Genomic DNA, 21,808 nt, shown 5'->3' with positions numbered 1-21,808 from the left:
TGACAGAATAATTTTGAGCCACTGTTATTTCAGACCCCCTACATAAAAAAGACCTTGCCTATGGGGGGGGCAGATGCTCCGTCCCTATGTTTGACAATACAGCCCTTGAACCAATCCGTGCAACGATTTGAGGGATCGATGACCACTGACTGATTGATCGCTGACAGATGGATGACTGATGACCGGTGACCGATCTAATCACAGTTTTATTATAAAAAATGGCGTAATATCTGTTAAAAATAAAAGAAATGTAAAATAAAAGTATAAATTGATGTTTAAATCTATTACATTATTACATATATGTAAATATGTGTAAAATTAACAGAGAAAAAAATAACAGTAAAATACATTGACTGCTCTGTGGTCACGTGATGCAATCACCAGTTTAATGGACCGGTTGGACGGATCGATGACTGACCGCAAACTGATCGGTGATCGATGACCGATCGCATTTTTTGTTGCACGGATCGGTTCAGGTACTGTAGAACAGAGGCATTGAAGCTTCTACAATGCCAGTCTTAAAAAAAAACAATATGTTACTGAAGTATTCTGATTATTTAAGAATTAGAAGCTCTGCATATATAAATCTATACACTCAGTTTCTGATTAGGCATGCATTATATATAAAAAGGGGGAGGGTGGAAGACTTACTCCATCTGTCTGAAATAACAATAAGTTGAAACAGATTAATATCAATCTAATAGTCTATGATAAAGACTTGGTCTATTCAACAAATGATTTAGCAAACATAAATAGAAAGTTAAATATAAAAAAAAGCATCCAGTATATTCCTTAGCAAAATATTTCATATTAAAGTCTCGACTATAAAAAAAAACAAACAAATCATCAACTTCATATTGAAATGAGCAACATTTGCCAACTTAAAGATTTAATCCATTGTTACATTTACAAATAATATAGACCTTTGTTTCTGACTGAACTTTGGATTTATGTTTACCACTTTCAGCATCACTACAAGTCTCTCTATCCATTCAAACATCAAACAAGTTATGTTTTAACAAAGACGTAAAATGTTAAGCAGATATTTCTTAAAATACTATAAAAGCTATACAATCAGTCAAGTTACTCAACAACCTTTCTTTCAGACAAAAAAGCTTTTGAAACAGTCAAAGGACAGTTACTCGACCTCTCTTACAGGCAAAAAAGCTTTGGAAACAGTCAAAGGGCAGTTACTCAACTTTCTTACAGGGAAAAAAGCTTTGGAAACAGTCAAAGGGCAGTCACTAAAACTTTCATACAGGCAAAAAAGCTTTGGAAACAGTCTAAAGGCAGTCACTAAAACTTTCATACAGGCAAAAAAGCTTTGGAAACAGTCAAAGGGTTGTAACTCAACCTCTCTTACAGGAAAAAGTCAAAAGATAAGTTACTACGTAAATCTCTCTTACAGGCAAAAATGAAAGGGCAGTTACTCAACCTCTCTTACTGGCAAAATAGCTTTGGAAACATTCAAAGGACAGTTACTCAACCTTTCTTACAGCCAAAACTTTTGGAAAGTCAAAAGGCAATAGCTATACCTGACATACAAAAATACTTAAGAAAACAGCTAAAGTACAGTAACTCAGCCTATTATACCACACAATATAGCTTTGAAAGCAGTCAATGGGCAATTACTATATATTTTAGACAATAAACCTTTGGAAATGGTATGATCAATAAACCAGGTTTAAGAAATACAGGAATAGCTTAGATTCTCAACATCAAATCATTTTAAAAAAACAAGGACCAGTAGACCTTTAAGTTAAAGTAATGTCTCATTTTTTAAGAAAAGGACCAGCAGACCTTTAAATTATAGTCAAGGAGCAGGAATTTCAAGCTCTTAATGTCCTTACTACCACTAATGCCACAAAAACACCTATATTGTTATAACCAAAACTGTAAAGCCCACAAACACTAACAAAAGTCTAAGGGGAATCCATACAAACTGGTATGCATTATCAGTTCTACAGAAATGGTCAAAGGGCAGTAACTCAACCTACCTTATACATGAAAATGCTTTTGAAACGAAGTGCAACAAATAAACCTTTTAACAGAAACGTAGCTTTGGAAGCAAAGGGCAGTAACTCAACCTATCTTACACAATATAGCTTTGGAAATAAGGGGTAATAACTTAACCTTTCTTTTGTTAACAAAGGGCAGTAACTCAACCTATCTTACACAATTATTTAGCTTTGGAAATAAGGGGTAAACACTTAACCTTTCTTTTGGAAACAAAGGGAAGTCAGTCAACCTACCTTACACACAATAAATATGAAAAAGCTTTGGAAACAAGGGCCAGTAACTCAACCTATTTTACAGACAATAGCGCTTTGAGAACAAATGGCTGTAACTCAACATTATAACAGTCTTTTAGTTCATATTATTACATGTATATGTGCAATACTGTTCATGAGAATTTTGCTTTTTAAGGCTATTTGGTTTAAGATAAGATGAAAATAATGAATATTAATACATTTGCACTAAAATTATCCACTAGTTACACCATGAAATATTAGTATGAAACAATATGTAAAAAAAATATTATAAGTTTCATAATGATTGAAAGTTGAAGATCCAAAAATATCATCTCGAGTTATCTAATTTAAACATCATAAAAAACAAGCCTTGGCGAGTTCGTTTTGATGTTGAAGATAAATAATTTGAGTTAATTATTTTGCAATATTCAACTTTCAGCTGTTATAAAACCCATTTCTCTATGATTCCTTTGAAATATTTTGGTTGCTTGACATTCGGCATCTGTCATGGCAGCAATTTTAGTGGTAGTCTGTCTCCGACATCACCAAGAAGGACAACGATAGAAACATCACAACATTGCTTTTGACCAATCAGGTTTCATAGAAAATGATACACAATCACACAACAACCAATCACATCAGCAAACTTTTCATATCATTAGTTAAATACTGTGAAAGTACTACTGTTTGTAGGGTACCAATTTTTGTGGTTTTCCTGGGTTAGTCAAACCATGAAATATGGTTCCCAAAGAAAAGTCAATTCCCATTGATGTGTATACAAAAAACATCAAAACCATGAATTTAAGAATCCACGAACTTGTGTTTCTTCCGTAACCCATGAAAATTGGTATCCATGAATTAAAGAGCTTTCATAGTACATCATCCATGGTGTGATATTGTAAATATCTAGCTGTCCAAGAAGTAGATAAAAATGACCGAATCATAGAGAACAAGTAATACATAAGCATTATGACATCATTTCAGCAACTGTAGACTACAGATTGGACATTGGCATTACGTTAAGCAACAATTTTCTTATTGCATATTCCATTACAACTCGGAGAAAAACTGATCAGTAATATTAGAAAAATGTACATGCATGTTAGTTGAATGTTAGGGTTGATGAAATGTTATGGATATAAAATAATCAATGCCACGAAAAATCCTAGAATTTTACGATCTACATATTACTATGCATTTCTGAGTAACATTCTTATACCAAAAGGTGGATATTGGTTTACAGGAGAGGGTACATTAAGTAACATTTAAGGGTCTTCATAATTCATACCTGTAAAATTTGGTCTTCCTAAAATGTTTATAATGGCTCATAATTCAAAATTGTTCAATAAAAAATGTTTCCTCCTCCATTAATGACCTAGGGAATTACTGATACCAAAAATGGGCTGAGAGGAAAGTTTTAAGGGTTTCAAAATTTTGTAGTTTTTAATTAATCGTAAATTAATGGTTTTCAAAATTTGTAGAGCATGAAACTTCCCCATGGAAAATTTACATTAACACATTTTTTTTTTACATTTTCCCTATTGAACAACAAACAAGTGAAAAAACAACTTCACTACAAATCAATCATACATAAATATTACCATATTTGAACTCTAGGAATAATTAAAGACATAATTAATTGAACTCTAGGAATAATTAAAGACATAATTAACTGAACTCTATGAATAATTAAATTCATAATTAAACTTCTTCAATAAAGCTCATTAAGAAGTTCTGAAAACATACCAACTTTTTCATAGTACATGAGAAGTCATACTTATTATTATTAAAATTATCACCACAATGATTTGTGTTTACTATTTCAAATCAGCTAGGCTATAGCTTCGTACACTACTTAAACAATAGACCTTTTTGGGCTATCTCTAAGGTAGTCGATGAGCATGCTTAATATGCACTTCCGCCAAGTAAATTTATTTGTTCTACCCCAAGCCTTCCTCGGGGAAGTATATGTCACACAAGCTCATTGACTACCCAGCAGTTAACACAAAAGGTTCTTTTGAAAATACAAGTTTGAATTTGGTTAAGATTTAACTTAAAACATCATAGATCAATCATTCTAAGAATCTAAATAAAAGAAACACTTAATATGGTCAGTTTATCAATAATTAAAATTCTTCTACATCAAGACAACTAGAAACAATTTTTAACTAGATTCTGATAAATCAAAATATAGTATGACAATGTTAGACATTGTTAAATAAGGGAGACAACCTATGTTAGAAACACATCACATTCATAAATAATTACCAATTGTCTTTGCTAAAGGTTTAGGAAACAAAAATGCCATTGATAAGATTTCTGAACTGATATATGATCAATATTCATTTAAACAAGAGCAAAAAAGAACTTTAAAAATACGGAATTTCAATTCTTACTTGCATATAGGTTAAAAAAATCACAATTGTGCAGCATATTGTACAAACTTATCAGTGAGACTAAATCTAGAATACACAACTCAATTAAAGGAGGAAGACCTAGGGTAAGAGACATAACTCTTAGAAATCATTCAAATGTATGTATTCAGCAATTTACATCAACCTTATGTAAGCAACAAAGTAAATTGGACTGATTTCATACTGTTTCAAATGAGAGCTTGATAGGCATTAGTGAAAATGGTTATGATACATATTATTGATTTCATGAGTTATGTCCCTTACCCTAAGTCTACCTCCTCAAGTTAATGACTTAATCACAGAACTCATCTTTAATCGGGAAGGCATCATTACAATGTACTGGCAAATTCTCTTTAGAAACCATATCATATATTTCTTGCTTACATTTTATTGATGATTTTAATTGATTAAAAGTTTAAACTGTTACCATGGAAACAAAATAAACCTGAGAAGTTGTTTCTTTTCTTAATCTATCATAGAATAGATGAGAAAAAAACAAATTAGTTTTTCAGACAGGCACATAAAATGGCCTTGTTTGTTTGTTTGTATTTTTAAATAATATTTCCAACCATTTTCTAAATGACATCATTAGCCCATTATTCTCATAAAGATAAACAGCTATGGTGTGTCCACCTACCAGTTTCTCTGATGAGGCCTTGTCAGCTTCAGCAGCCTTCTTTGTATTGTCAAGTTCTTTAGCCATCTGTAAGAGATACAATGACAAAATCACTTTACTAGAAAATAAGGAAAGTTAAACCTTTTTTTAACCAATTTACACTAAGTGTACATCATATAGTTTTTATAAAGCACTGATGGAACATAATATAATGTTCACATATTGTGATTTACAAAAAAAGTGTGTCCATATAACCATCATTGAAACAAATCCTAGACTCTCATCCAACAATTTTTCTAAAATTAGGGACAGGAGGATGTATTTTATACTCTATTTTTTATCAATTTCAGTAAAAAATGCTGTCAATTTAATAGAAATTGACCAAACAAAAATCTAAATCAAATGTTTCGGTGAGGGTGAAAAAATCGGGTCAGGAGGGGATGAGAATCTAGGATGTTTTTTATTTTGGCCTATATAGGGCATGCAAATTTTGTTTCCAAAAATTGTTAACCCATTAGTGATAACAATCTCATGTTTTCTGAAAAGATGGATAATGTTTTGTGATTTACTGAAATGATAAGAATGGAATAAATTAAAAAGTTTAAATTATAAGGAAATAACTCTTTGAACTATTAATGGTTGTTTTGTTAGGGCACTTTGGAATATGTTGTAAAGTCATCCTCTTTTGATACAGGAAAATTCTTGCTTTCTTTTACATCATAATTTTATGAACATTACATTGGTACTAACCCAATAATGGAGGGATAAAATTTAGTCTGCAACGTAAGGGCTGTTCCAGTAAAACATATGAGGGATGGAAGAAAGGCACTTTTATTCCTTGTAAGTGGGTGGGTGTTCAGGTCTCTTGAAAGATATAAAGTTTAACACAAATCAGCAAAAGAACTTCTATGGGTGGCTCCCTTGGTGATAGTAATAGGATAATGAATTGGAAGGAGTGAATAACCAAAATATTAAAGTGAGTGCTGAAGAATGCCTAAATTTAACAAGCAAGCAGAACTTGTACTGCGCACGAGTTAAATCTACATGCGTTCTTGGCATGAGTGATCATATTTTGGTTATTCATGATAACTTGTTGATTATCCTATTTATTATATAGATTTTCTTCATATTTTATTGATATTTTCAACATGAATTTGAAATTTTGTGATTGGCGGATTGATATCAAAGTTGTGACATTTTGGCAGGAGAATGTCTGAGAGAGAAATTTACAAATTTATTTCACAGTAAGAATTATCAAAATTTATTACACTGGGAACATTCGACAAAACATTGCTATCAATATGATAAAGTGCCTAATCTCCAAGTACTTTATATCTTTTAATGGAACAGCCCTTAAAATCAAAGGATCTGTCTAGTTTCGTAATTACTTATGGAGGTAGACCTAGGATAAGGGACACAACTCTTACAAATCATTGGAAAGTTTGCATTCACCATTTTACATCAATATCATGTAAGCATCTAAGTAACTTGGACTGATTTTATTCTATTTCAATGGAAAGCTTAAAAGGCTTTGGTGAAATTGAATTTGATACAAACATATCACTGACTTCAAGAGTTATGTCCCTTACCCTAGGTCTACCTCCTTAAGTCCCATCATTTTTAAACTATTACCAGACTACTTTGTCTACATATATAGTATTGTCAGATTTCTACAGCCATAACAACATAACATTAGAGAGATATTACATTTTGCACAAGAGAAAAACAATTATAAAACTAATATTCGGACCATACACTACAATGTCAACTAACAGCATAAAGCTAAAAATAATAACCCTAAAATGGGCTTTTAGAAAAAAAAAACAACTAAAAACTGATACTCAGACCATACATTGTAAATTATAGAGTCTACAATGCAATTCTACTAACAGCATAAAGCTTCAAAATAATAACCCTAAAATAGGCCATAGATGTGATTACCTTCTTTCTCTCTTTGCTTAGCTTGTAAAGTATATTAGGTATAACTATTATTTCCTTATTTAAGTAAGAATATTAATAAATATCAGACAGGAGGGGATTCATGCATGTCAAAAAATTTAAAAATTCATTTTTTATAAAATTTCTTTTTCAAAAGCAACTACAGACCACATAAACAGTCTTAGTTTGTTATTATGAGATAAAAATCACTGTACAGGAAAATGGAACTTCGCAAGAGTTATTTTTCTTGATTTCATTGATTTAAGTGGGAGTTGTATGTATGTCTTTTTTTTTCAAAAATACAGATTTGTATGCAAAAAGGACTACATTGTACATGTTTGCAGTTACATTAAAACATGGTGTATGTATATTGAAAAGGCATTGATGGTTAGGCTGTTCTTTTCTGCACCATGAATCACCTCTACCAATGGCAGTGTTACAATTTCATATGGGTTGATGTTTTAAACTATTTCACTGTTATTTTTGTCATGTGACCATCGGATTCAATTTTGTAACTTGTCTCAATTTTATTTGGTTTTATTACCTTTTTCAAATGGAAGTTAAACATTTTATTGAGAATTTGAATTCTTGGTTTGACAACAAAAAGCAAAATAATTTGTACCGAATTAACTATAGTTGTGCCACGGTATTAAAAATCTGCATTTTGAAGTTAAATTTTGTTAAGACATGAGACATTTCAATACTTCTATTTACCATAGAGTTGGTTAAGTTCTTAACTTGTTTTTTTAAATGTAGATTATAAACTAACAGCCCTAACAAAAAAATGAAAAAAAAATTATCTGACAAGTGCCCTAAATATGTATCCAAATTTAATAAATAAAATACAAATACAAAATACACAATCCATCACATCAATAAATAAATAATCATGGAAATTCAGACAGCTATTAACTGAAAGCTATTTCATCACAACCTAAAACAAATTGATCACTGTATACTGCCCCTCCTTATAAATATTGACCTCCCCATTTAATATACCTTATCAGCTTTGTTCTTTTCCTGATCAAGCTCGTCATTAAGTGTCTGTATCTGGTTCTCTACAAATGATAATTTACCACAATTTTATTATAAACTTCACAAAAGGAATAGGACAAAAGTTTTACCAAATTATGAAGTCTTCTCTTAAAATGATAGTGCTGGGTGGTTATTAAAGTTCTGCATAGAACAAACAAGAGATTGGTATCAAATCTCAGATATTCCTCATCACAAGCAGAAGTGTGTGCAAATACATGTACAATTAATCAAGAATGTGACAGTAAAGTGAAACCTGTCTAAACTGAACCCCTTCATATTTTAAAATTGGTTCAGTATAGACAGGTGTTAAATCGTTTTATCAAGGTTCAGTCCATTTAAATTGATATGAATGGACTTTAAAAAGTGCCTGCTTCAGACAGGTTTTTGGAGAAGTTTGGGTTTGGTTTAGACAGGTTTTACTGTATTCATAAATCTTTCAAAAAATTATGTAAGACAGAAGTTTGTTTGTTTGTTGGGGTTTAACGTCCAAGCAGCAATATTTCAGCTATATTCAGACGATGAACATGAAATGATGATGAAATGAAAAAGGAATGGGACACAAGGACAATGGGGTCGACAAATTTTGATTGCCACTGGAAATAGGGAGAGGTGGGTAGGGTCGGGCAATTTAGCCTCCTGTGGCAGAGCACTATGGTTCCTACTCCGGGAGAATACCACAGTAGGGTTCTTTAACGTGCGAGGAACGTGGCATCTTTCCCAACACGATGCACCACTATGGTTTGCGGTCAGGCTTTCCGTATTATAGCCTGACAACCGCAGCATGTAACACGCCAGGGGTACCCCATTCCACCAACTGGGGCACACATCCCAGTTGCTCTATGGGCAGAGTGCCCTAGCCCCCGTAGTCGCCTTTTACGACAAGCTTAGCACTGCTGCAGGCCTATTCTTTTGACACCCGGACCTGCATGGGGTGTAAGACAGAAGAAAAGTAGCACTATATTTCTCTATATTCCTTGAATCTCAGACTACATTACATTATCGTTGATTTCAATGTTTTCAGTCATAATTGATTGTTTCACAGGTACAAGAAAGTAGCACCAGAACACATCTTGCTGGTTTGTTGCAATACTGATGATGAGTTTTGTCTGTAAGTGAAGACTATACCATAGATAGAAACATGAAGTTGCACATGTTTTCTTGCTAGGTATACCCCACTCAAACAGAAAGCTGATACCAGCCACCAACAAAAATTTCTTATGTGGCAGGATGGCCTACCTGCATTGGCAGATTTAAATGGCCAGTTAATTGACTTTGCTAAAGGATTAATTCTTTAGCAGGATTAGTTTGTTGCTGGCTCGTCACCAAGCGGTCTAGCGTTCGATCCTCGGTGGCAGAGTATAATTTTGCGAGTCAAATCATGCTCTCCCGTTAAACTTACAATGTATGCCCCATCGATATAAAGCCACATACCAAATTTGAAATGAATCCATCAATTGGGAGTGAAATTAATTACGTTGAAATTTGGAATGATGGATAGACCAGGTGATTCTGACATATTTACTACCCACTAATTGAGTTGGGTATAAAAAAAAACTAACCTAATTTCTTATTTTCGTCATCCTTAGAATCAACCATGTCCTGTAAGTTGTTGACCTTGACATTCAAGTCCTCGACCTCTACTCTCAAGTCCTCTAACTCTTGGTTAAACTGTGGGGATGGTGTCCTCATAGACACAGATTCGATCTGCAATGTACAGTAATACAGTCACAACCTTCTATTAGTTCAAGGTAACCAAGTAATACCTGGCTATTGATAAGATTACCGTACTCACCCTACTCCATATAACGCTCAGCTTACCTAATGTGTATTTCTATGAACTTTCAACAAAAACATTGATTTACCAGTAAAATTTCAGAAATCTCAAACGAAGCTTCATAGGAGAATCTGATATTAATTTATGAAATTTAAAAAAAAATCATGTATCTTTTACAGTGAAAAGACGTTATTAGACCTGAAACTTTACCTATCTAGCCAATGGAAACAATCAACTCTCTAATTTTTAATCTAAAAATATGAAACGCTAATTTCTTGATTTAAAAATGAAAACACACATTTAACATTCTGCATATATATAACTCAAAATGGTCAACTGAAGAGCAGCAATCACACATTGACAACAAGTTCAAATGAATTTTTTGGTTAAATAAGTACATGAAATAGCAATATGAAATACAAGTATGAAAAACCAGTCTGATAGAGTGTATATAGACATAACAGGGACATGTGTACAACTGTTTAAAGATGGAGTTTAAGATGAGCTGAAATATGAAAACAAAGTAGGAATAAATGACTGACATTGTATCCCTGTAAAGAAAACGGAGCGTGTTAGAAAAAGTCATCATATATTTGAACAACAAAAGAAAAGGTCTCATTTATATCTGAAATTATCAAGAGTCTTTTGTTCTCTACTAAAATATGGGTAAAAATTTCCCCACTTAGAGATAAGAATTCAATAACATACTTAGAATAAAAAAAAAAAATCTGTTTAATACTTGAAATAAGCAAAGCCAATAGTCAAAAAAGGAGAAGCCATATATTTTTGTTTTACAAAACATTGCTTTAATATAAAAGCAATGTTTTGTAAAACAAAAATTTTTTTTATCTTATTTTTAATCTTTCTTTGTATCCATTATCCATTAAATGAAACCTTTAGATGTTTAGTATTTGGAGAGCGATTCCCTTTACCAGCGAGATACCTTCGTCTCGGGGGTTATAGCCTTAGGAAAACTCCTTTCTCTCTGAAATCACAACATTAAGCTGTGAAATATTATTCAAAGAGCAACACAAACTTCATTGATTCTATTTAACCAAGAATAATATATACATTCTACCTCTGAAAGCCTCTTTAGAATATTTCATACAATATACTACATGTACATTCTTATATGTTCACAAAAACCTTTAACTATTACACATTTAATCAAATGTTTTACATTTCATTATTTCAGTAACTACACCTACATTGTATGCCTTCATATAGGTTTTTTTTTTTATTTCTAAAGAATCTTAGCAATAAATTGGTTTTTTTTCATATCTGATCTGCAGGGGAGATAACTCAAAACTGATTAATGCTAATATGGAAATGCTGAAACTGAATGAAATATAAAATTTCATGGAAATATGACATTTCCTATGTTAGTATAAAAAATTGCACAAATATTTCATATCTATTATGTAGATGAGTCATAAAGAATTGATAAAAAGAGTTATTGTATTTATACATAAAAAATTGTACATATTTCATATTAGTTTAGATAATATATGTCCACACTGTGTTACGAGTACATGCAAATAATAACTTTCAATATCAAACCTCAACATTTCTACAGAACAAAACTGGATCCAGATATTATGAAAAAAGAAGGGTCCAGAAAAAATAAGAGCCAGAACTATTATTTGTCCTTTTTTGCCCAATCTGAACATGAATTTTACAAACTTTTTCAATAAAAAGGTTGGTTCCAACCTCCAGAACCCTGCCATTGGATCCACCTCTGAACTATCTCCATTCTAAAATTCTGCTCTTTTAAGACACAATATCATGATGCAGAATTATCTGTTCCAAAACATAAATCCACTTATGAAAATTTAAATATCTTGTACAGATGTTACTATTCCACAACCATTGTTAAAAACACAACAATATGGAACACAAAATGTGCCGTTAATGTTCAAATGGATAATATGTGTGTTAGAGGATCTTGGGGTGACAAGTGACGGGCTACAATCCTAGCATAAATCATCCATGTGTCTACAACCAAAATTCTAGTCACAAATAAATTTTCATCAAATGTTTTGATAGTTGTAAATAACCATCCCAGGCCTTCCATTAAGAGGCGGTAGCAGGTACTTTTACCCTTCTAAGCTACTGAAAGGTACCTCTAGAAATTTAAAATGTCATACCATATCGATTTAAAAAGAAAATGACTAAAAGTACCCCTACAAAAGAAAAGGACCTGAATTGCAAAAAAATAATGAAACCCCTGGCCATCCATTTCCATATGACAATATTGTCCCAAACCATCTGTGCAGCTTATCACAAATTTTACAGTGACAATTTACAAAAGTTACAAGTCCTACACAATCCATACAAATCCCTATATCATAGCACCATTCAAACAACACAGTGTTAGTTCACATCATTCTTCTTACCACTGGTTCTGGTGGGGGAGGTTTAGATTTTTTAGATTTCTTGGTGGGGGCCTCCTCCTTTGGAGGGGCAGGAGGAGGCAAGGTTGGTGGTGGTGGTGGCGGAAGTGCCGGTGATTTAGGTTTTTGTGGTGAACTCTAAAAGAAAGAAGATTAGTCATGAATGAAACAAGTTAAGTGTAGAAATATGAGAAAATTCATTAAAAATGTGAAACAAATTCATTCAAAATGTGAATAAAAAAATTGTCTTTTGAAATGTGAAAAATGTGAAACACAAATCATGAATTATGTAAATTTAAATAAACTGCAGAACTGTTAATCAAAAACTTTTAATAAGTGTATGATGGAGTAAAGAAAATAATAAAACTTTCTGCTGCACTTAAATTTTTGATATTTTTATTAAGACATGTAACTTGAAAATTAATCTGTCACTTTTCATCAAAATTAATTGTAATAAACGTGACTGGTAACAACAACATTACACCATAAAACTGATAGAAAAACTGTTACAAAAAATGGTGGCATCTATGTATCTATCACTGTAGTAGACTGTGAGTTAGCTTGCCATTCATAACCAATGAACCAAATGTGAAAGTGTTTTACATTTAATATCAAATATTATTTAAGAAATATTTCCCACCTATAAAAATCTTACTGGTTAGCATGAAAATAGAAAGAACCTTTTTGTTGATAAAATGTACATTTATATATCAAGCTTAAGTCACCTGCCAAAAAATATACAGTGTGTTGTCACAACGAATTTACTACATGACTGTAAATTCAGGAGATGCATACATATTCTGACCAGAAAATACATTGATGAAAAGAAAAGCTTCTCATTATTTTAAAGTTCCGTTACTACTCATTACAGGTAGATATTATCAACTTTCACCTTTCCAAATGATTTCGTTAAATTGCAACCTTTTATAATTCATCCCAAATGATTTTGTCAAATTGCAACCTTTATAATTCTTTATTATATACCCGAAAAAAGCGCAAAAGATATGTTTAATACAGATCATTTCATACCCTTTTTTACAGCAAGTAACATAGTTCACTTCAGGGAATAGAGTTTATCTTTCCTTGATTAAATTACCATTACCAAACATAAACTTCCTTAGGTAATTATCTGGACATTTGACAAAGCGATTTCTACTTTATATCAAACTTAGATTCTAATACCTATGAAATTTCAAAAAGTTGTCCATTGTTCAATTAATTACCTTAAGAGATCCATCAGGTGATTGTCATTTAAACAAGGGAAGACCAACTCTATTCCCTGAAGATAACCATATTATTCGCTGTAATATCATACTGGTACACTCAATATATATTGTTATTTGTCACACGTCTAAATTGGTCTTTTTTTTTTTTCAGGGGAAAATGTTCCTGAAACTTTACTTTTTTTCAAATACAAAGAAACATTTTAGTTCTGATAAAGTTATATTCCATTTTTCATAATATCATTTGTAGAAATAACACAAGAAATAGCTAGAACAAGTTGAAAAAATATAATTCAAAAATCATTTTTACTTATTTGACCTCCTAAGGCTTTCCAAAATCCCAAAAACTTTAACTTAAGAGTTACCAGTAGAGATATTCAACTGGATAAATTTACACAAAATTAAATCTGTGATGTGCTAATAAATTGAAATCACAAAATGTAAGGCAAGCATTTTTCCAAGAAAAAAAGAATGTTTTGTTAGTAAAAGACATATATCTATATATGTATATAAACAGGAAAACACAACTTAGTATAACCTACAATCGTAAGTTCACCATGTCAATAATTACACGACTACTGGTTCCCTGAACAGAATAACTGACTAGGGTTTGTATAGGTAGCAGTGATTTAAAAAAAATTGCCAGTGGAAGTAAATCTTTATTTCACATGTAAAACGATTTTGTCTTCACTTTCAGACTTTATATCTGACACATTAATCTTACAATATAATATATAGTTAACTTCATGGAACTGAGTTTGTATCTACTTGATTGAATGACAATCATCTGATAAACTGCCTTAAGTAGTGAACTGGATAATTGACAAAGAGATACTTTCTATCATTTCATATTAAAAGGTACTTTAATCTGTTTGATAGAAAATTTTAATTTCTGTGTCAAATGTCCAGCAAATTACCTTAAGAGTTCATCAGGTGATTGTCATTTAATAAAGGGAAGATTAACACTATTCCCTGAAGATAACTCTATTACTAGCTGTAAACATGCTACTTTATCATTTTTATATTCTAAAGTTTCCATTAAATGAGACAGAAACATGATTTTGAAACATGTTACAGAAAAGGCATGGTTAAGCATAAAAAATAATTTATAATCATTTTTTAACATTAATTAAATAATGCATTTCTTCTAGGCATTATAGTAGAACAAATATTGAGATATTTTGGAATCCAACCGTTTGTCCTAAGATGATATATGTTACTTTGTATACAGGTGTTTTGGTAGTAATTGCATGCAGGTGTACCTGAAAGATAGGTTATATTAGGCCTGAAAAAATAATTCTGTGTTTCTTGTAATATTCTATTAAATATGAAGGTATATAGGCAGATTTTCATTATATTTTTTTTCATTTGTATATTCCTTGGATCAATTCTCCCAATTTAATGGTAAATAGTTTGCTCTGCATGACTTTTTTTTTGGAAGTGAGGCCATGCCATAAATATACTAGGGTCAGCAGAGAAAAAAATCAATGGCATTGATATTTGGAAACACAGAATTTATTTTTAGGCCTGGTGTATTGACATGTCAATAGACAGTAAATATGGGTGTATTAGATAAGACACACGTCAGTTCAACCAAAACTCTATTCTGATTTACCGGAGATTGTATCGAAGCTGGAGTAGTATTAGATGGTCTCTCTGAAGGCGAAGGCGACTAAATAAAATATAAATTTATACATAAAAGCAAATGATAAACTAAATGCTATGTAAGAAAAAGAAGTAAAGCATTAGTGGTAATTCATTTCTATTCAGAAAAACAAGCTGATTCAGAAGTAGGTATTCAATCCATTGTAACTGCACAATTTAAATCTAAAATATAGCTAACTGAAGTCATCCGCACATGTATATAACACTGAAAATTTAAGATCTACAAAAAAAAAACTATCTTGTTTAAATTTTTTCTTATCTTTCGAATATTTACAATAGAAATGAACTATTATTGAACCACATAAATGAGTATATACATCCTTTAACTATATTCCTTAAAAAGAGAAAATAATTTTGACAACAAAACACTAAAATAATTGACTTTTAGATAAAAATCATTTTCTGCTTCTTAAACTTGATTGAAAACATACTTAATGAAAAAAATTAACTAAACCACACATTTTTTTTCAAAAACAAGAATTCATTCATTGATAGGGATGTTTTGATTCGCTGTGATGACGTCTTTTAGTCTCTTACACATTTGTTCCTATAGATAAATTTATTTTAAATGAAAAAAATAAAACCAGCTGACAATTATAGCAAGTAGTATAGTTATCTCCACAGAACAGAGTTGGTCTTAAGTATTGAACTGGAAATTTAAGAAGGAGATTTATACTTTCTAACACTGCATAGGTACCATTTAGCAGTCAATTTTTGTGAGAACCTTATTTTGGCATATTCTAGTGGTCTGTTTAAAAATGCCAAAATAAATTCTGCAAAATATTTACCATGGGCTTAAATACTTAGTGCACCATTTATCCTTCATCAAAATTAGAAATGCCAAAATTTTTTGTATACCTTTTTCCTTCAAAATCGCAAAATTTTACAACTGCCCAAAAAACCTCCATATGGTATTCTTACTTTACGTTTGATATAAATTTTAATTTCTTTGTAAATTGTCTTGTAAACTACCTATGGAAGTTCATCAAGTGATTGTCATTTAATCAAAGGAAGACAAATTCTATCCCCTGAAGTTAACTAGACAACTCGCTGTAACTAGAAAATATCATACAGTATATCTACCAATGAGTCACAACAAACTTGAATGTGGCTATACTTGTGATTGACAATTAAGGCCTTAATTAAAATTCCATTTGTTTGCTGTTGCCACCATACCAGAAAAATGTCGAGGATCTTTTTAATCTTTTTATCAAACTGACATTTTATGGTTAATATTCTTTTCTAATTTTGGCATTTTATGCATTCTGTTCATTAAAACAAGGATTTCAACATCTACCTATGCAATACACAGATTTTTGTGAAGACACTGGCAATAGCAAACAAATATTTTTAAAGGATGGCCTAATGGGATTAGAACATCAGCAAACTTTAATGTGGGAATGCAAGTGATGGGCAAATATTGGGTTTCAGCAGTATTCATAATGTATCCACAGGGCTGTCAAGTTTTAAAAAATGCAAATGGAAGAAATTTGGCAAAAGTTTAAAAGATCAAAAGAAAAAAACAATAGATCAAAGAACAATGTGGCCAAATCAGCTTCTAAATGTGTAAGTCTCACACAAAATGCATGAGACTTGACAGGCCTGTATTCAAAATAAAATACAAGGTACAAAGCAAGCATTAAAATCTTTTATCTATAAAAATGTGTTAATTGACTATTTTTTGTGTGTTGAAAAGAATATCTGTTAGAAACATATGTTTTCCTAATGATAACTTTTTTTTAAGATGACCCAAAGAGAATGAAAATAAATCAAATTAAATATCTGTTGATTCTCAGTACTTATTGTAACAAAAGTAAAAATTTTAGTACATCTATTATGCTGTTAAATAATCCTACATATTTTTTAAAAAGCAATATTGGAGCTACAGTCAGTACAGATACAATAATGAATATTTATGAGATGAATTTGTGTATACCTCTCCTAATGCCATATTTATTTCTGCTTGAATTGCTGCTTGCTAATAAAGTAGGGAAACTATTATTATATTTCAGACTGATTCAACTAGTTCCTCTATAGTGTCAGTCTCTGTAAGAATCAGGCAGAACTTTGGTTAAACATGGTAGAAATACTCCACCACTTGGATAGTGTAGCTTAACTATTTGTGCCATATAAAAACACAGAATAAAGACAAGGTTTTCCATAAAATGGTAATTAAATATTGGTAAAGGGAGTTATAATTTCATTGAAATGCCCTGCAATTAATATTCAAACGATTAATAACTCTACAGAGAAAACTTCTATGGTTAAAATTATTTTGTATGATCAGAGTTATTAAGATGTATGATGTATGTATACAATTTTTTCCCATTTTGCCTGATTCTTACAAAGACCACACTAAATTACTGCAAGCATTTCTATATAGTCCTAATTTTTGTTATTTTTCTGTAAATAGTCTAATGTATCTCTATCAGATAACAAAATTCCTTATTCTAAAAAGCATGGTCACAATGAAAAACATCTACATTTCTAATTGCATGTACTAATTGTGATTCGCCTAACTCTCAAGCAATGTGTGTCCTAAATATGCATTTACCTTAGCCAACTAATGCAAAGCATGGGCAAAAATCAACAATTAAAAAATAATTTCTTGAAACCTAATCAAAATGCTATTAGATAGCTATTTGTGTACAATCATATACAATTTGACATTTATATCCAATCCTAATTTGTTCTCTTCATGTGAAATCTGAAGAAGTAATAAATGAAACTGAACTATGTATTCAGCATGTTGTATGTACTCTTTGTTGTGCAAATACAAGATCTAGTCAATAATGTATGAAGTGGTTTCCTTCTCAAATTTTGCTTATAAAATTTATGGAATATTTGCAAATTACTCTAAGTCAGGATATAAGATAAAGCTGACACTAGTTTTACCAATACATACACTCTCAAGATCCATTTTACTCTGTTGATATTGAGCGAGCTGCATCTTTAACATGGCTATAACATTCTGGTTCTGCTGAATGGTCTGCTGCAGCTCCTGATATTTCTCGTCTTGTTTAGTCTGGTCCCCTGCCTGCTTCTGTTTCTCACGGTTTATTTTACTCTCCAGGTTTCTCTACAAAGAAAAACAAGAAATTACAATGAAACCTGTCAAAACCAAACCCTAAATGATCCCAAAACCTGTCAAAACCAAACCCTAAATGATCCAAAAACCTGTCTAAACCAAACCCTTGATAATCTAAAAGCCTTCTAAACCAAACCCTTGATAATCCAAAAGCCTGTCTAAACCAAACCCTTGATAATCCAAAAACCTGTCTAAACCAAACCATTGATGATCCAAAAACCTGTCTAAACCAAACACCTTCACGATCCCAAAACCTGTCTAAACCAAAGGCCTTAATGATCCAAAAACCTGTCTAAACCAAATTCTTAATGATCCCAAAACCTGTCTACACCAGACACTTCCTTTTATATCAATTTAATATATTTTTACCTAGGTAAACCTAACACCTAAACATAACTCATTCTAAAGATCAAGAGAAGTTCATTTTAGACAGATTTTACCGCAATATGTCACATGACAAAAGAATACGAGATAAATAAAGTAAAACATTCATTCTAATGGTTTTCCAATTCTTTGACATAGGGAATATAGACAGTTATACATCTAACTACTATCACTGAAGTATTGTCTCATGAAGAGATGTTTATTCATAATAGGAACGTAGGAACAAATTTCCCCCAACATCTTCTACAGGACTATATACAGCTAATTAATGCTGAATAATTACTGAACCCAACTTTCATCAATTTTACTCTTCAGAACATTTTATAGTATTTCTCCTGAAATGTTGTCATTAAAATTGTTTCGTACAAAAGATATACACATCGCCAGTTTTGAAGGTTGAGGTAAGTATTATCTTATGTATTGCAGCCAGCCAATACAATACTAGTGATGACTGACAAGAAATTCAAAATCAAGGTTTTTCTTTTTTTATGGGTGTCAGTCAGTACAAAAATTTCCAATGAAAACAACTGATACAATTTACAATAAACAGAATAATGTCACTTCTGAATGTCTAGGCAGACTATCATATCTTGTCCTATCGGCTCCATGCAATATTTACTGTCCCTTGACTTCAAAACTACCATTATTCTGTATATATCACTAATTATCAGCCTCTGTATTGTTCTTAGCTAGAACTACACTTAACTGTCTTAGTTGAAATAATACTGTTCTCCATGTCTTTCAATCTTGTTGAAGGGGAAATAACTCAATATTTATAAAAAAAAAAAAAAAAACACACTTCTAAGGGAAATAACTTACATTGTACAATACTGCTAATCTTGAAACAGCATCAGCCAGTTGTTGTTTGAATGCTTTCCTTACTGTCGAGACTCTCTATAGAAAATCAACAATTATTAAATAATTAACTGGTGTCTTTTAATTTCAACACAATATCACTTTTCTTTAAATTGTTCCAAATAAATGTATTCTTTTCTTGGTATCTCATTTTACAAATGTATACACAATATGTTCTGTTCTAAAGTATGGTGTGTGTACATATATGTATAATATATATAAGCATGCATGACTGTGTTGGAAAAACATTATGCAAATGACTAAGTTTAATTAGATATTATCCAGGTTGAAGTCTGGAACTTCCACTTACATAAGAAATCAGTTTTATGGAAGTAAAACCATTTACAGTTTTCTAAGATTTTTTAAAATTTGGGATTCCCATACTGACCAAGGGAAAACTCCAAATGAAAAATTACTGGTGTACAAGTAAAGTTTCCTTTCCAAAATTAACAAATACTTTGTGAAATTCAAAGTTTCTACTTCTGATTGAAAATAACATTTTCCACATGAATATGTATCAACTCCAGGTGACAAGAACATGGAATCCTAGAAGACTGTTTCACAATGTTAAGCATATATATGTACTTAAATATCCTTTCATATTTACAACAACAAAAAACAAGAAATCAGATAAAAAAAGATTAAGTAATATAATATATAACTTATTGATCATTTTACACATGCATTTTACTCATTTTCAGAAGGAAGAGTTCTCTCCCCTTTGCACTTACATCCTGATGTATTCTCTCTAGCTCAGCCACTTTCTCATTGATTCTACAGTATCTGTAAAATTTCATCAAATCAACTGTTAGATGATTGTAAAATGTTAAGGAGGTAGACCTAAGGTTTTGGGCACAACTCTTAAAAATCATTGGAACGTTTGTATTCATTGTATTCATCAATTTTACATCAATCTCATGTAAGCATCAAAGTAACTTGGACTGATTTCATTCTGTTTCAAATGAAAACTTGAGAGGCTTTGGTGAAATTGAATATGATACAAACATATCACTGATTTCATGAGTTATGTCCCTTAACCTAGGCTAACACCCTTAAACAATTATGTCATTTCATTTATCTCTTTCGGAATTACAACTGTCATATTTTTTCTGTCTGTGAGGAAATAACCTAAAACACACGGTGCAGATCAAATAACCTGAGAAATAATTAAAGTGTTTCAGAACAAAAATATTCTGCTTTATTAATTTAAGTTTTCGAAGATCTGAAAAAAAATATTTTATCGAGCATGGAAATCCCATGTACCCTCTTGGTAATATTAAAAATGGTTGGTGCCTACAGTTTGCAGATATTTCTTTCAATTTCTAAAGTCAGCAATAGTCTGAACACATCGATGTGTTGCTCTTTATCCATGACTCATTATCTCCATTATATGTCAACAATTCAATGTCCTATATAATTTCCCTCCCTCTCTTCACATACTTTTCATTATAATTGAAGAAAACACGACATTGCACGCTTCATCTTGCTAAGAACATCCCAACTCAATCATTTCTGACAAAATGTAGATATGCAAAGAACTTGATAAAGGGAGGCATAGTACAAGTCATCATACTATAGCATTGTACCAAATATCTCCCCAATAGAAGCTGAGAAATGTTTGAGAAAAGTGTATTATGACGGACCGACAGGTTGATTGCACTGAGAAATGTTAGAGAAAAGTGTAAAGGATGGACCTACAGGTTGATTGTACTGAGAAATGTTACAGAAAAGTGTATTATGACGGACCAACAGATTGATTGCACTGAGAAATGTTAGAGAAAAGTGTATTATGACTGAACGACAGGTTGATTGCAATATAGCCCCACTCTAAGGCACAATCATACTTACAGCTCTGTTGCCTTTTCTTGAACTTTAGCTTCATAATCTGCCTGCATTACACTCTTCGTAAGGTTTATATCTCTCTTCATTTTATGGACATCCTACAACATTGAAATAGTTAATGCTGTAACAAACACTTACCCCCAGAGAATATTTGAAAAACCTCAAAACGGACACAAATTAATGCCCAAACTTCCAGTCAATCTTAAACAGGCAATTTTCATGACATAAGAAAAAATTATTTATCCAAGAATTGTGATTCAACTGGTATTTATGTAGTCAATACATTTTACTTTGTAGATTGGGATTGCAATAATGTGATCATTTTGTCT

The 21,808-nt window shown here is 31.5% G+C and overlaps 1 protein-coding gene across 9 annotated transcripts in view; it reads right to left on the bottom strand.

The window, feature by feature from the left end:
• The window catches only part of LOC148602792 (uncharacterized), a 37,689-nt gene that overhangs the window by 12,966 nt on the left and 2,915 nt on the right, over nt 1-21,808 (bottom strand). For 3 of the 9 annotated variants that reach the window (XM_088554077.1, XM_088554073.1, XM_088554074.1), the window contains exons 3-13: nt 21,486-21,577; nt 20,369-20,420; nt 19,602-19,676; nt 18,216-18,389; nt 17,247-17,288; nt 15,261-15,317; nt 12,426-12,560; nt 10,973-11,014; nt 9,815-9,959; nt 8,220-8,278; nt 5,304-5,369 (exon numbers count right to left, since the gene is read on the bottom strand). In XM_088554077.1, the coding sequence (XP_088410203.1) occupies nt 5,304-5,369; nt 8,220-8,278; nt 9,815-9,959; nt 10,973-11,014; nt 12,426-12,560; nt 15,261-15,317; nt 17,247-17,288; nt 18,216-18,389; nt 19,602-19,676; nt 20,369-20,420; nt 21,486-21,577 (939 nt within the window). The remainder of the gene's footprint in view (nt 1-5,303; nt 5,370-8,219; nt 8,279-9,814; nt 9,960-10,972; nt 11,015-12,425; nt 12,561-15,260; nt 15,318-17,246; nt 17,289-18,215; nt 18,390-19,601; nt 19,677-20,368; nt 20,421-21,485; nt 21,578-21,808) is intronic. The other 6 variants (XM_088554076.1, XM_088554075.1, XM_088554079.1 and 3 more) reach the window with 6 other exon arrangements.

Source organism: Perna viridis, chromosome 11 (assembly GCF_037379345.1).
Source record: "Perna viridis isolate PV_CMFRI_1.1 ecotype Kerala chromosome 11, ASM3737934v1, whole genome shotgun sequence".
In the NCBI taxonomy this organism is placed as follows: domain Eukaryota; kingdom Metazoa; phylum Mollusca; class Bivalvia; order Mytilida; family Mytilidae; genus Perna; species Perna viridis.
The sequence above is the reverse complement of the archived record's forward strand: the minus strand, read 5'-3'. Positions and strand labels throughout refer to the sequence as shown.